We start from the raw sequence: 16,432 nt of genomic DNA, 5'->3' as shown, positions 1-16,432 counted from the left end.
AATGGTGCTGGAACCAACTCTGCCCCCTACTGGATGGCCTTTGTCCTCTCAATCATCCTTTTCTCACTGTAGTGACTGTGTGAATATTGCAAAAATTAATACATTGAAGCATAAACTTACATTGTACTTCGGATCAATTGCTTGGTATCAATTGCTAAATTAGTTCATTTTGTGCCAAATTCCAATATCAATGTTTTTTTATTGCCATTACAGTATATGGGTTAATAGTCCTATTGCTACAATCTTATGAAACATTCTGTACATTAAAGGTTTTACGTCAATTAATACGATAATTAAAAGAAATCCTTTCAAAAGTATTGAACAGACAGACTATTTGCTACTTCAAGACATCTCAAGTGATGACTGGTAACTTACAACTTTTTGGATTGATATTACACTCTTACAGTTTAATAAAAGAATGTGGTTACTGGACAAGTGAGTCACATCTTTCAGTCCATGTTTGATTAATATTAAGTACATGTTCTTGAAATCTTTACACTGCTAATCCTTTCATTTAAAAATCAGCATAAGCTTATAGTTGTCCTTTCCATTGATCATGTCAGAGAACATTCCAACAAGCAGTATATGGATGGATTTCATATGACTTTTTCAGCTATGGAAACTTCGACTTAACCAAACTTAAATTTCCCGAAAGCTACATGCACAAGAACAGTTTCTCCCCGTTTCTGGCGATGCTTTGAGTGCTACAAAACAAGGCCAGTGGAAAAGATACCTGAACAGTCCTCAGTAGAATGAGCTTAGGTGGGAATGAGTCCCTGGGTGTCTGGGCATGGGTGTGCCCTGATATATGGGACCATTGGTTGAGTTCCAGTATGTTGATGGAGTCCCAAAAAAGTTCCCAGATGACACAGGCATAGGTGCGGCATGCCCACTCATGAAGTTCATTTTAGGCTGGTGGTTGTGATAGGACTGCACATAAGGCTCCGCCTGGTATTTGATGATGGTGCCCTCCCCAGCATGGCTCTGGTGTGCCTGGGATATGCCCTGGAAGTCGAACTTGTATGCATAACGCTTTCCGTGCACTTTAGTCATTATGTTTTTGTCATAGTAGTAGCGCAGTGCGCGACTCAGCTTGTCGTAGTTCATATTGGGCTTGCTCTTGCGCTCACCCCAACGCTTGGCAACCTCGTCCGGGTCAGTCATCTTGAACTCACCATTGGTTCCCTCCCATGTGATGATGGAAGAGTTATTGCTGTCTGACAGTAACTCCAGCAGGAATTGCCACAGCTGGATCTGACCAGAGCCTGGGAAGGGAAACAGAAAAAAGAACTGGTGAAGGTGCTGTGTAAAATGATGTCTACACACATGAAGCACTGTGGGGAATACACTAATTGACAAACTCTCCATACTCCTGACATGACTGGCATATAGATAAGGATTGCCCTATGGCCCAAAGCCTCAAAAGACAACTCAAACTAATAGTGATGAAAGTCGCACTTAAGTTTGAATTAATGTTTGATGCCTAGGTTCTTTTTTTCTGTGCAAATGTGACTTTTTCACTGTGTGCCATGGTGAGGGCAAGACAGGCCAGGAACCTACCCACAGGCCTGTGAGTGCTTGGGTCAGGCAGCCTTAAAGAACTGTGTTTAGCTGTTCGGATCTTGGGTTCGAGGGATTGGCCTTCTGTTAGGAGACAGTGGGGGCAAAGGGTCATACTGATGTTTAGCTGGACACAGCTCAGTGTTCAGGGAATGTTTTTTGATGTAACTAATTATGTGAATGTAAATTTAAAAGTGAATTTGAGGACTATTCATATGTTACAGAATATTTTTGGTCCTCAAAGTCCCGATATGGATTGTGTGCTCCCTCATGTTGTCACCAAAGCAAACAGTGGAAAGAACACATTTCTTCTGACTTTACTGGTATTCTTTGTTAAGCTGTGGTACATGTTCTCACCTGGGTTGGCTAGACGACTACTGATGGGGCCTAATGCTTGGTAAGGGTCTGCACGAAAATGAAATGTGAAATGTGTTAGACTGACAGTGTTGTAACATGTCATTTCAATTTAAAGTTATATCCTCATTGTAATGTAATTGCATTACAACTGATTCTCAAATACTGTAGGTTGAAGGAGATATTAACAAATGCTGTTGCACAAACCTTGTTGAACAATTCTTTGGGGAGGTTCTGTGACCCTGGCACTGTGTTGGTGTTCCATATGAGTAGCTAATTCAAAGGAGAGAGGAATATTTGTAAGGACAAATGTCCTGCGTCTGTTTCTTATTGTACTGGACAAATCAACATCTGTTTTTACACACTTATGAAATCAGTCAAAAACTGTTGTCAGGACAATATGAGATGAAGTATTGGTTTTGAACAGTACTGTGGTTTCGCAAGGTAGTGTATTGTGTTTATCATCATACCCTTTGGTACAGCAGTTATGGCATTTGATGGCCAGCTGTTCCTCCTGTTTATCTCCTCAAAGTTGTTCTCTGCTCAAAAAACAAACAAAGATGAGACCTGACCAGTCAGAGAGGACTTTGAAGAGGATAGGCCGTCCATGGAAGGACGAAAGCCTGTAAATGATGACCAATACTGAAATATTCAAAAACAAAGGAGTGCTTAAGATGATCCAGGACGCCGTTTGTCTGGACTACCTTTGTTGCCACAAGATTGCCAATTGTGTCCCAAAGAGGACATTTACCCCCATTTCCTGCACTTGTGCAGCTGTGTCCTGTTTGAAACTGGCTTTAAGTTGTGTGCTCATCAAAAGAATAACTTGGGGCCCTGCTTAGGCAGAAAACGCTACAGCTCTTTAAACTGTGCAGTCTCAACAATCCACTGCATTGCATTTATTTAATGCCCCACAGTAATGCAATATTTTAATAGGTGCTTCCTGCCATATTGTCACTTCAGCAATGACCATCTATTAATTCACTACATTTTTTAAGTAGGTTAACATCAGTTTTTTGCAGTCAAAGGATTTAGCACAAGTTGTCCTTAGTTTTAATAATTATAATTCATGGAGGTCCCTTACCTGCTTTGACCTGTAGTCTTGGCTGTTGTGGTGTGTTGGTGGGAGTTGTAGCATATGAAAAAGTAGGACTACCTAAAAGAAGGGAGATACTAGGATCAAAGTTGCAAAAAATCCATTTTTAATTTGTGATTCTAACAAGTTAAGAGAAACCAGAGAACACTGTCTTACTCTGCCGGAGGTAATTGAGGTGTGACAGCAGGATGTCTGTGTTGTAGGCGGACGTGAGACGCATCATGTCCTCTTTGGTCATTTTGCAGAGAGCTTTTCCATCAAGCGTGTGGAAGAGCATGACATCCACCTCTTCAAGGCCATACTCCTTTATGGCCCAGTCCAACCACTGGCGCACATGGTCCTGAGACCACACCTCAGGGTCTGGGACCGAAAGGAGTAGGAAAAGGATTAAGACAGCTGAGATATCTGAATTTATGGAAACTATTTCTAAATGGTGCTCTAAAGCTAAAACACAGTGGACATTTTAGAGCCTTGTTTTTCTAAATAATGAGTACATTTGCATAATTTGTTGAATGTTAATATATCTATATTTACTTCACACTTGATATTGTACAGCTGTCTTTTTAATCAATATGCTACCATGGCTAGTTGGCAATACTTTTTTGAAGTGTTACGTAGCTGCCACAGACTTTCTTCAACTGCACACAAAAGACAGCCCCACCAAGATACATTATAATTTCCCATCACTTTAGCATATACAATTGAACTATTATTGCTTAAAAAAAAGAAAACAACAGATATCAAATCACCATCCCTGCATTCAAAAAGACTACAAACATGGGGGCTACAAATATATGAAAGTAGAATCTTTGGATTGTACTTCCATAGTGGTAGTTTGGCTGTGGATCCCTTGCTCCCTAGAAAAGTCCTAATTTACCACAATCTGCACTAACTAATTCATTCTAACAGATTAATGTAGGCCATATTTGCACAAATATAATGACAACGAGTTACTTAAATGAATTCTTTGGATTCTGAGTATATTAGGCCGAGGCCCTAATCGTTATTGAGTGATGAAACAGGAAACCAATCTCATGAACACATCACAAAATGTATTTCGTTCTTTGATTATCTCCAAATTACCTAAATGAGTCATGCTCAGTTTTATTCAGCATCAGGGTCTCTAGTAATATTTCCAATTCCAGTTATGTGCAATGCAATTAACAAAAATGCTAACGTCAATTAATATATTCTATTGAGGCACAGTTTTTCTAACCATATGTTTTAACATATGTAAATGTGTTTCCATCTCCGAATAATCTGTCCCCATCTCATTTACCACTTCCTCCACAACAGTTAAAAATAGACAACAGAGGTTGACCACTCCTTTCATCTCATCTTTCTCTAGCTGTTGACAAAACAGATACAATTTAACCTTTATTTTTGTATCTGAATTATTCAGTGTTCTGACTTACGCTGAAGTGTATTAAAACTATTAGATCACATTATATGTTAAAGAATACATCCACAAGGAATCTCACCTGCAGGCACAATGACCCTCTTCTCTTCTGTGGCACTGTTTGGAGGACTAGCAATTTGAGGGCTTGTGCGTGGCTCTGTGTAAGAGGGATGATAAGCCAGTTCGCTGCCTTCATTACTGCTCATGTGTCTGGAGCGTTTGGTCACACTACAGTCCACAGGGGACTCACAACTAGAGAGACAGAGGAAGATACGTGGGTGAGATTGTGGACCAGTCAGATGTCAACCGCTCTCGTTTGACTGTCCTCTACATGTTGCCTGAAACGGCAACTATACATTTTTCCAGTACAATATAATATTTGGGCTTTGACCCACCCAACACATACACACTCACCTGGTACCATTAAGCGGTTCACTTCTCCTCCCAGGGTTCTGTGGTCCTGGACCCACCCACTGTGGTTCAGTGGGATCGGGGCTGTGCTCGGCCTGGCTGAACCCACTGGAGGATGTTACCTCCCCCTTCATGTGCATGCTGGGGGTGCTGGGAAAGGGTGCCTCAAAGATTGATTGGTCCTCGCTCACCACAGATAAGGCTTCCTATCAGGAGAAAGTTAAACATTGTATACAGTAACATAAGATGTCACGCATTAAATATTGAAATGTCACAGTAGGGTTTATTTGATGTGTTACAGAACTTAATAATGGTATGTTGTGATACATTTATTATGTGGTAAGCTAGACATTTGAGAAAACGGTTTGCAGCACTTGGACAGATGACATACTGATATTTAGTAGTTCTAGTTTAAGAAGCTGGTGAAGTCTGATCAAAAGTAAAGAGATTATTTGTGCTGCTTCCTGTGTTTGTCGTTGAACAAAGCCACCAGACTCCATACCAACTTAAGATGGCACTCACCCCAGTGTACAAGTGTGGGTCTATGTGGGTGCTCTACAGAAGAAGTAAAGAGTATGGATGTTCAGTCCATGTATGTTTGTGTGTGTGTGTCTTTAAGTGTGCCTAATTGTGTGTTTGAGGAGTTTTGCATTGTCTTTGTGGCTTGTACGTCAGTGCTGTGCTTTTTCAGTAGCCCCACAGGAAACCTGGCCCCCATGTGCAAAGAAACCTTTTGACACAGGACAAGGGATAGGAAACAGAGGGGGGGCACAAATTACAAATGTGGGTCATTTTAAAGCTGCAAAACAATCCAGAGTTGAAGGGCGGTGGGCACTGAGTAGGGACAAGAATACTGCATTGATCAAAATTTTAAACCAACGGTTAGATTGTGCTATTCTAACTAAAGTGTTACCTGAGCATTGTAAAATGCATCTGCATTGCACATAGTTTGGCATTTCCTCCTATGGTAGACTAGTGGTGATGCACAATTTGAGGTTTGTTAGTTATAGCAACATAAGTTTAAATGGCAGTACTTTATTTATTCTGCTGTATATAGATGTAGATGTAGTACATGTAGGCATATATAGCCTACAAAGCAGCAGTAACATGTTATTACAGACGAGACGATGCTTAGTTCACATTAGGCCTCTACACTTTTATTTTCAATGGATTCGCTCTATTCCTGTCATTTCACAATCTCCTTCTTTTGTCTCATTATTGAATTTTTTGGTCTCTCACCTCCCTGTTTATTGTTCTCACTCTGTAAAGGTTTATAGTTGACCTCACTTCGTGGAGAAGTGAAACAATGGGCTGAGAGGAGGGCAGGAGTCTAGGCAGCAAAGGCTTGTGACTCCTCTAAATTCATTACATTGGACCTCAACCTACTTTTAATAATATTATTGCTCATTTTTCAGTCTTAATTGTGTCAGTTAAGACGGTGATCTTGCCACAAGTTCACCGTCCCGCTTTTTTCCCCTCTCCTTTCTGTACATTTCTTTGTGTGTTTCTTCTCTCTCTTTCTCATTTGCAAACTGACACAAATATACCCAGTGTGGCCTGACCACCAATGCCACAACTGACTTCCTGTTCAATGAGTTTCATATTGCAGACCGTGTTGCCAAGGAGACAAATCAACTATTTGCCTGCATATATAAGTAACAAAATGTTGGTTTCTTCACATACACCAAAAGACAACTGTCTGTACTTATTCACAAGTTATGAAAATATTACTGTGTTGTACATGTTGGAAATGTTTGTATCTAATTACAATGCAAAAGAATAACTTGGGCAGACCATAAATGTTATCTTATGCTCCAAGCATTTATTGGCTATTCCCACATCAAATAATCGTCTAATGATAAGGGTGGTTATCACACAGTTTAAACAAAACAGTAACCACAAATTATTTATTTTTATCTTTTAATTGAACTAACCAGGCAACCTATTTTCTTTCACAAAACACTTGTGTGAAAACACCATGTATTTGAAAACAAAACTGTAACCTCAGTGTACTGTATATAGGGTTGGGCTGCATTGTCTTTTTCCTGATTCTTGACTTGATTCAGAAATTTTGTCACACCAACTGCGTTTCACAGGTTTATTAAATTAGGCTACATGTTTTTGTTCTAAACATTTGGTTTATTAATGTAGATGTTGTGTGTGACAGCTGTGCTGTCCATATCTACACGTAGATAAGATCAGTTCAATTTTACACATGTAAGTCTTTAGTCAGTTATGCAAGTAAATTATAATGATCAAGCCTATATATGACTAAATAGGCCTACTGCTAAAATTACAACATCAGCATGTAAGATGAGAAGCATGGGAAACATTAACACAAAATCCAAAACATGGACCAACACCATCAGTAACACACATCAGACACAGAGACAATGAAAGCAGAAACAGGAATTCAACGAAGCTGATTTTGCAAAGGCCTGAGCAGATGCGGCGTGAACTGCAGAACACGATGTGGTTTTCGCAACAGTTTCTCTATGGCGACATCATGGCCTTCTAGGGTGTCAAACAATAAAATGTACAATGCTTAGGCCAGACTTTCGGGGTTCAAAAAGTTGGTCGAATTGGTTGAAATCACAAGGTATCTACTAAACATTTAAAACAATGCATTACCTCGTTGCATACTGTTAGATGTTTTTCAAAGTATTTTAGTACCTTTCAGCTCGAGTTAAGGGAACGGATATGTGTGCGGAAAGTATGTGGTTTGAAACAGGAAGCCTGTTGAGTTCAGATAACGACACCTGACAAGCTCTCCAGTTAAATAACCTAAACAACTGACTTCACTTGGATAAAACCAATAGCCTGAAATGTAATCAATCAGTTATAAGGCCTACATTATTTACGTTTGAGAGCGACTATTTTAAATAGTCAGTATCCTGCTGCTGTTGAACAATTTCACAAAAATTTGGGAATTAACAAGGTTGAATTAGGCCTGCCTTAACTCTTCGGGGAGTATTGAAACTGCAAAAGGAAGCATTCCAGTTTTCCTAGAGAGATAATATATCCAAATGATGGAAAATTAGATTTTATTTTAACCTTGATTGTAACTGCGCTGTTATTCGTTCTGCAATGTTGACGGATTTTGCTTATAAGCTTCATAACCCACAAACTAAAGGCTACTGATTCTTTAGACCCATTTTTTTTCAATTATATTATTGTCGTGATCGGGCCTATGGCCTACACGATTAATCATATAGAAATTAACTACACAATTTGTTCTCTCCACAATCTAGGGCTAAAAGCCTAAGCCTAAAGTATAAACTCCTTAAATAGCCTACCACATATTTTGTTTTCGTAATTGGATAAAGTAAAAGTAGGGGGTTAGTCTAGGCTATATGGTAGTTCATTAATAGTTATTAATGAAAGGTTCATCTACGATAAGCTTTCAGTAAAAAATAAGCAAGTTAGGCTATTTGTTTCCTTGATAGGCTGAAGGTATATTTACATGACATACGCTACTTTAGGCATCCGTTTGTCATTCTATGACAAAACTTCAGGCCTGAACTGCTGCTCAATGTAGTTGTTCAAATCTTTATGTCAGTAGGCCTAATTACTTTCATTTAGGAGTGGTCATTATTATTAAAAAAATTAAAAGTTACACACAAAATACACCTACCAGTCATCTCAGTATAATTCCACCAGCTCTTTGTGATGTGATTTTGTATCCGAAGTTTCATGGCGCCAGAAACACCTGCCTTGCGCACACCTTTTCGGTCCTTTTCGGGTAATTATGAGGCCAGATGATTTATTTGCAAATGAATGTCTTGCTGTTAAAGGCATAGCATTAACTATTTGAGCACGATTTTACATAGGACTATGTATACTCAAAAATAGTTTGAATCCTACTTAAATGTAAAAAAATATTGAAATAGCTTTTGTTTTAGATATCCCGGTGCACGCACACTGGGCACGAATAGTTTGTATTCTGCGTAAAGATGTGGTGGTTACTTGTGTTATTAAAGAGCCGACATACAACCACGAACGGGAAGGAAGAGGAAATTTTGTACGAGAAGGAAAGAGTGGGGACTTCGCATCACCGCCTTGTCTCTCTCACAGAGACCTGCTAACCGACTTAGTGGGTGGCTGCAGCAATCTTTTTCAGAGGAGAGTCGACATTAAAAAAAGAAAGAAGTAAAAACCCTACCTTTATTGTACAGTCCATTGCAAGAGTATCTTAGTCCTTACTTCTCATTTAATCCTTTTGATATTATAACTTAATAGCCTTGATAACCTCGCAGAGTCGCATCAATCCTTCCACCGGCGCATTAACTCTATGTCGCAAACCATTGCATCGACAAATTTCGCAAAGACGATAACCGGATGGCAATTTTTTTTTTTCTCTGTCTCTAAATTGGGAAGTGAAGTCATTCTAACAACGTATTGAGACTGGGTCCCTGCTGGGGTGGTTCTAACTAAAACCTTCTCAGTTCCAATGAAATTAAATAGCTTTTTTGGGCCCAGATTACAAAAGATGACAACTCTACTTTAAACTACTCTATAATGCGTTTCTGAAAATGAGAGCTGAATAGGCAAATTTTCGATACACATTTTGACAAGTTAACAGATTTTTCTGACTAGGCTACAGTCAAGTAATCAAATTCAGGAGTAAAGTCTAAATATACTAAACTACCGGCTAGCCATATATATATATGTGCCTATAGGCCTACTGAAACTAGTCATAAGTGTTACCGATGTACTTTTCAGAAATGTAAAATGTAAGCCTTTGGTCTGGCTATATTTTCATGAGACCATAGCCTAAACCTGTTGGATAACATCAGCCTGTAGTTTTGCTAATCATCTAAACTACATGTATTCATTTGTGCGTATAGGCTACACCGTAAGCATTAGGCTGTACATTACTACATTACTATACGACATTATGGCATCCAGGGCCGTAATCATAATGGGGGGATACATCCCCCCATACAAATAAAATATAAATCTGCTACGCTACGACAGGCAACCACGCACGCTGTCCAAAATTATCATAAAAAATGTAATCATATTCATAACTAAACGTTAAATGTTTTCAGGGGGGATCCCAAGATTCCCCCGCAGATTTCGTCTCCCCCAATGTTGACTCTATAGGCTACATATACCCTATTATTTTGTAGCAGTTGTCCTACTGTTGCAAAAAGATTGGAATAGGTGTTTAGGTTAATTTGTTTGTTTATACGGTCGATAACAGTGCTAGGGGCCACATCGTAATAAACACAAGACAAAGGCTACAAGAATTGCCTAGAGAGTGAATAAAATTGGATATTTCGACCAACTAAATAGCCATACTCTTCGTTTGCGGTTTAGGCTATGTTGATTATGGTCTTATCGTGGGATGTAGGCTAGGCTATATTAGAAGCAAATTGTCTAAACGTTTTTGTCAAAAGTATCGTCCTTTAAACACTGTAAGCAATATGTAAGCTTGCCTATTGCACATCAGACTGCACATCAGGCATTACTTCGGCCCATAGGCCATATTGAGGACAAACTCAGACCACTCCGGGTTGACAGATTGTCATCGTTAGTGTGTATAGGCCCCCATGGATGTATAGGTGGTATCATATATCAGCTATTATATATCAACAATCATATAACAACAAAAAATCACAGTTTTAGCCTCCTACCAGAGGTAAACAGGTTTTGACCAACAATCTCGGGGTAATTTATGGCGTACATCCTGCCATGTAACCTATAACCCAACAACTCACCAGGGCCTTTGGAAGTAAAGACGCCCCAAATCATGAATCCACCACCACACTGGGCATACGCTACTTTTCGCAGGCCTTGTGTTTTAGGACTGCTTTGGCCTATTTTCAAATGTTAATAATACGGAGCGACCCAAAAGCAGTTTGTGCATGGCGCAAACGAGGTGAAAATAGTTAAACCTTTGACCAAATGTTCAGCAATTCTTCATTGACTATAGGCTATAGCCCACCTAAAAATGAACCTTTTTTGATGCCTTGTTAGTAGGCCCTAGACTTCCTCGTAGGCCTAGCCTACAAGCCATTTAAATCAATCCAACTGAAACGACTATGTTTCAAATGCAGGATTCAAAATAGCTTTATAATGGAATCATTCGGTTTACACATTCAACTAAATGATAAATCCTTAGGCATATGCTACATGTGCATAAATGCCAAACGTTTAGCTAGGCTACATAGCCTAGCCTAAGTTTATGTCATAAAAAGGAAACATTGGTAAATAAGCTATATTTAGGTTTCAATAGCTTGGAACCAAAGTAGGCTAACCTGCCATCCATTTTATTGAGATTTAACGTCAAATCACACTTTTCAAATCCACTTGTAGGCATGGTAGCCTATTGTGATGGGTCGATCACTATATCAGCACCTTGGAGAGCCCCTGGACATGGTAGCCTACATGATGATCAGTGTAGATCAATGTAGCCAATAGGGCTTAGGCTACACAACGAATAGGGAATGTAACCTAGACAACATTTAATTTTGCATTTGCATGCAGCCTGTAGCCCTGAGTCCGTTCCACCTGCATGAGCATTTCATATGCGCACATTTCAAATGTATCTGTACGGACATTTCATAGGCTATGCGTGTGTGAATGCGTTTCATGTGTATGCCAGCTATTATGTGTAGGCCTATGTGAGTTTTCAGTAGCCAGTTAATGCAGCGTTTCACGAGTGGAAGTGTAGGCCTATGTATTTATGTGTGAAAGAACAGTCTGAAATATTTCCTAAACGGTCCCTCATAGTTTTACAGCCTTATTCATGAGCTGTACGGCGTACAACAAAGGTGCTTTCAAATACACACTTTTCATAGACTGCCTAGCCTACATATGGCCTTACTGTCTCTGAAAACGATGTCTTGGCTCGGAAACTGGATTGCACATGGCTATTGAAAGTAGGATCTGTTGCATCAGGTCTAGTATATAGCCTATTGCTTTATTAGGCTAATTTGGTTAGTATGCTATTGTTAGTAACCTATCATTTAATTTGTATTCTCTAATATAGGCTATTATTATTATTATTATAAGTAGGCTATATTCTATTTTGAAGACAATTAAACATTGAAGGCTAGTTAGCCTACTTAAATTATTGCAGTAATTTCGATCCTGATAGTCTACTTAAAAGCAATTACATAATATTGTTAATCAGTTGGTTTTGCCTTAGACCAACAGACCAAGTCGTGTAATTCAATCCCTGATGTGTCCTTGTCGGGAGACAGATTGTAATCACGACTCGTGTCTTCACATGGTGCACGATTCTGTAGCTCACTTTTCCAGATGTGGCTTATTTTTTTCTCTCTGTCCGGGGAAAATGGCAAGGCTGTTTGTTTAAGGCCCTTGCACCGTCTTATCTACTCAGGCCACTCACGCCAGGATTTCAGGGTTCTTCAGCAAGTCGTTTTACGGGCTATTGTTCTGCCAAATTGCTTCTAAAGATATGTTTACGGCCTCCAACCTCATTAAAATCGACTTGTTCTGATTTTTTTTAAAGCCTTTACTCAACAGACACAATATTTTACGGATTGGTGCTTATTCACATGGTGAGAAATAGGCATAGCCTATAGCTGTCTGAAGTTATGTGACACTGCATTTAATTAAATAATTTTGGACCAAGATATCTATTCGTGTCAAAATAAACTGCTTTGATATAAACCTTTTAGCAAAATGTCCTAAATCAATGAGGAATTGAACGCTTAAATGTCACCTCATTATAATTACTAGATTCTTATGAATGGATACGGCACGAAGCTGTCAAATTTGTGTATGAGACTTGTCGGACAACACGCCCAGTTTAACTGGAAGCAGTGGTCACGAATCAAGAGGACGCATTCCTTTGCGTTCTGGAACGAACACGCCCCTTTCATGCTCCAACGCTTTATATAAGGGGCCTAGATCGGGATGAAAGACAATACAATTCAGGATACCTTTAAACTATAAGTAGAAATAGTAGTTTACGAGGAATATGTACTGGGATAACATCCATAAAACGATCGAGAGAGACTTAGACAAAGATTCTATAAAGGTAGGACATCGTGTAGCTTATGCTTTGTGTTTATGCAGAGTTCACATAATATATTATAGGCTAGATATTGTAGGCTATTGTGTGAACAGAGATAATAAACCTTTCAAATAAAATCACAGCATATCAAATATACATGACTATTGAAAGTATAGTTTTCAGAAGAAAATCCATGTATCTTAAATGTTTACACATCTTTTTCCAGATGGAGATGTACCAAGCTGGACATTACACAGACTTCAGAACACAAGAAGTTCCTGCTGGTTTTGACTTTGCAGCATATGGTAAGCCATGTTTTAATTGGATTTTCCTGTAATCAACATGAATTAGTCTTCAAACAAACCATAACTGTTCAACCATCTGTAAGTTTGAGCAAAAAAGGCTTACAAAGGCTTGCAGACCATCCATTCCATATATCCGGTTGCTCTGAACAATTGAAGGACAAAGGAAATGTTTGCAAACACCCCTGTGACCATAATATAATGGGACCTTGACATTTGGTCCTTTTGCCCAAACCAGGGTCAGTGTCATGGGGTGGGGTGGTGTATTTGTGCATCAACTATTTCTGAATGATTTCTGAATGGAGGCTTAGAGACAAGGTGGTCAGGTTAAAGATACTCCCAGTTTTGCTCCCTTTCATTTCCCCCTAATCCTTTCCTCCAGATTTCCTCCTCCAACAGATTTAGAACCCTCTCATCACTACTCTGTCACACTCCTTCCGTTTGTGTTTCCTCCTCCTCTTCCACTCAGTTTCTTCCTCTCCCTTTATTCAATGAACTCGGTGCTGAGTCTGACAGAAAACAGATTGTGTTCATTCTATATTTTCCTTGAGATGGTCCTTTAAATATATATATTTTTGAACAAATCTTCCACCCATTTCCCTGTTTCACTAAAACAACATTAGCCTTTGTTCTCTGTGGCCTCTTCTCGAGCCTGTTCTGTGCTGTTTCTCAATGCACACTGCATCTAACTCTTCCCTCTCCTACGCTTGTCACCTTCAGACTACAATGGTGAAGACCTGTCTTTTCTGTTAGACAGTAAAGGACCTGGGCAGCAGCAGTACCTGGACAGCTACCGAGAGCCACAAAAACAAAAATGCCTACATGATATCAAAGGTAAACCTGCAATATTTATATATAAACAATATATTGAAATACAAATAGAAATATTTCAGCACATTATTATAGCAATACAAAAAAAGCATTTCAGTCAAAATTACAGATTAATTTAAGTTATCTCCCATGGGATTTTCAGTAAACACCAATGATTCTGTACTGTTCAACCTGGATTCATACCCAGAGTTAAGCTGTTGGGCGTCAAACCCACGTGGTGAGTGCATATTTTACATTTTTTTAATTTAAGTAATGATCACATGATCTGACGAATGATGAATAATGATGAAAAATATACCAATTATTTTCTCTCAAGATGCGGTGACTTTGGACCATTCCACTCAGACCTACCACAGTCTAATGCCCCAGAAAGGACAATTGAGCCCAGGCATAGATGACGCCAGCAGCCCTTTCTTGCAGAGTAAAGACACCAACCACAGAGGAATCACCAGCACTGTCAGCCTAGACCATCTTGGTAATATTTTTACACAAAAAACTGTCATCCTAATTAAACAAACAGGCCCATGTATGTTAAATAATGACTCAAACTTTCTTTGTCCCTCCACACAGGTGAAGTAGTCCAGAGTTATGGCCACAACATAGGTGAGCTGTATGACTTGGAAGAACAAAGATCTTCCTCTTTCTGGCCTGAATATCCTACGCTTGGCTACACAGCCCCCATGCCACACCCAACTGCTTCAAAAGCTGGATCCCAGTCCCCAGAGCAGTACTGCCCCCGTGTGGCTAAACGCAAAAGTACACACTCCCAAAGACCAGCAAGAGAAGGACAGATGGTGGGCATGTCAACTTATCCAGGTAAGAAAGTGGCTTCCCTGTATGTTTGCATGGTTTGGCTCCTTTTTAGTGTTAATTGTTGTTTGTTTGGACCTAAATTAGCTATTTGTTACAGAAGATAATTTTCCAGGCTTATATTATCATTCAAGATGAAACAAACACCCACATCTTTCAACAATCAAGTTTGAACTCCTTTATATGTATCTTAAATGCTTCACAGTAAACATGGGATTTTTTCCTCTTTTCAGGATCTGGCCCTATCCTGTTGTGGCAGTTCTTACTGGAGCTTCTGCTCGACTCTGCCTGTCATAACTTTATCTCCTGGACTGGAGACGGCTGGGAGTTCAAGATGTCTGATCCAGCAGAGGTGATCTTATTTATCATCTGGCAGCTTAAAGAAAGTTGACATTTAACATGTTGTCATTGTGTAAAAAAAGAAAGAATATGAAGACCTGTTTTACCTGCAGTCATGTCATATTAGTCTATGGATCTCTGATTCACCATGATTAATCACCTTTCATCTGTCTTGGGTCAGGTGGCCAAACGTTGGGGCCAGTGCAAGAACAAGCCCAAGATGAACTACGAAAAGTTGAGTCGTGGTCTACGCTACTACTACCACAAGAACATTATCCACAAGACGGCAGGCAAACGCTATGTGTACCGCTTTGTCTGCGATGTGCAGGGTATGGTGGGGAAGACTGCACAGGAGGTCCTTGACAGCCTAAACATTATATCTACAGGCATTGAGTCCTCTTGGCAGTGCCCGGATGTGACACCAACATCCCCAGAACAGAGCAATGAAACATGGGCAGTATAGTAGTGGACAAGCTTTTAAAGGTTTGTTGTGGCCACATCAGGGAAGACCTTCTCCGCCACCTGGCCAATGACTCTACAACCTCTGATTTAATCATTTGTCAATGCAATGTTGTTGAATGCATTAACTGATGTTAGTTATTGATGTGAAATTGGAAACATTATTTTCTTGAGAGGCAGGTTATTTAAATTTAGCACTATGCAATATATTAGCCTAAAGCTATACTTTGTTTTGTAAAAATATTTTACTCTGATTTGAGTAGTGATAGTTTGTAAATGGAAATATTTTTCTACATATACATTTACATATACTGAATAAAATGCCAATGTGATTGAATATAGCATAATCTGTCTATTCTGTTCAGTTACACACTGTTTTGGGCCTTTTTCTTTAATATAAAATGTGAGGTAAACTGGTGTTGCTTGACAATCTAGTCTTAAAAAAAATTATTTTAGCAAAATCTCACACAATAATTCTTCTATGGCAAATCACATCAAGCATTTGATTTCAACACACTGAATCCTGTCAAGTTATGTAAAGCGAATGTATATTTTATATTTATCTGCCATGGATTGCATCTTATCAGCCTTAAATATGGAAAGGTTTCACTAATTCTTTAGGATATACTGGACATACAAAAAAATACAAAAAAACTAATATGCATCCGATGAACATTGTGAACAGCAGTTGTGATCTGAACTCATGAATTTGCCCTGTAGCTGAAGAGGTGCAAGTTAGTTTGGTGTGCATCTTGGTTTGGCATAGAGTATGGCATAGCGATCCAATGGACCTCAAGGAGATAGCTTTAAGGAAAGAGCTGATTTAATGTAGTGCTTTTTGCTTTCTTATCTGAAGATTGCAGATGCATGCACAATGACCA

At 39.2% G+C, this 16,432-nt stretch overlaps 2 protein-coding genes across 5 annotated transcripts; one reads left to right on the top strand and one right to left on the bottom strand.

The window, feature by feature from the left end:
* Window positions 1-179: 179 nt before the first annotated feature.
* fli1rs (Fli-1 proto-oncogene, ETS transcription factor-related sequence) lies at window positions 180-9,153 on the bottom strand. 3 transcript variants are annotated; one of them, XM_047031196.1, is made up of 10 exons: window positions 8,983-9,153; window positions 4,824-5,026; window positions 4,492-4,661; window positions 3,167-3,370; window positions 2,999-3,070; window positions 2,385-2,453; window positions 2,122-2,187; window positions 1,918-1,965; window positions 1,561-1,644; window positions 180-1,265 (listed from the first exon to the last, which is right to left on the bottom strand). In XM_047031196.1, the coding sequence occupies exons 1-10, from the start codon at window positions 8,998-9,000 to the stop codon at window positions 745-747; spliced, it is 1,455 nt and encodes a 484-aa protein (XP_046887152.1). In that variant the 5' UTR covers window positions 9,001-9,153; the 3' UTR covers window positions 180-744. The 3 variants fall into 3 exon arrangements, with proteins under 3 accessions (XP_046887152.1, XP_046887169.1, XP_046887160.1); XM_047031213.1 differs by lacking the exon at window positions 8,983-9,153 and adding an exon at window positions 8,455-8,971; XM_047031204.1 differs by lacking the exon at window positions 1,561-1,644.
* A 3,557-nt stretch (window positions 9,154-12,710) lies between these two features.
* LOC124472350 (ETS1-related protein) lies at window positions 12,711-16,337 on the top strand. 2 transcript variants are annotated; one of them, XM_047027145.1, is made up of 8 exons: window positions 12,711-12,834; window positions 13,037-13,115; window positions 13,866-13,946; window positions 14,086-14,160; window positions 14,260-14,418; window positions 14,514-14,759; window positions 14,987-15,105; window positions 15,274-16,337. In XM_047027145.1, the coding sequence occupies exons 1-8, from the start codon at window positions 12,775-12,777 to the stop codon at window positions 15,553-15,555; spliced, it is 1,101 nt and encodes a 366-aa protein (XP_046883101.1). In that variant the 5' UTR covers window positions 12,711-12,774; the 3' UTR covers window positions 15,556-16,337. The 2 variants fall into 2 exon arrangements, with proteins under 2 accessions (XP_046883101.1, XP_046883093.1); XM_047027137.1 differs by having other exon boundaries at window positions 13,833-13,946.
* Window positions 16,338-16,432: the final 95 nt, after the last annotated feature.

This window comes from Hypomesus transpacificus, chromosome 2 (assembly GCF_021917145.1).
Source record: "Hypomesus transpacificus isolate Combined female chromosome 2, fHypTra1, whole genome shotgun sequence".
Taxonomy (NCBI): Eukaryota; Metazoa; Chordata; class Actinopteri; order Osmeriformes; family Osmeridae; genus Hypomesus; species Hypomesus transpacificus.
This window is presented reverse-complemented; position numbering and strand designations above follow the sequence as displayed.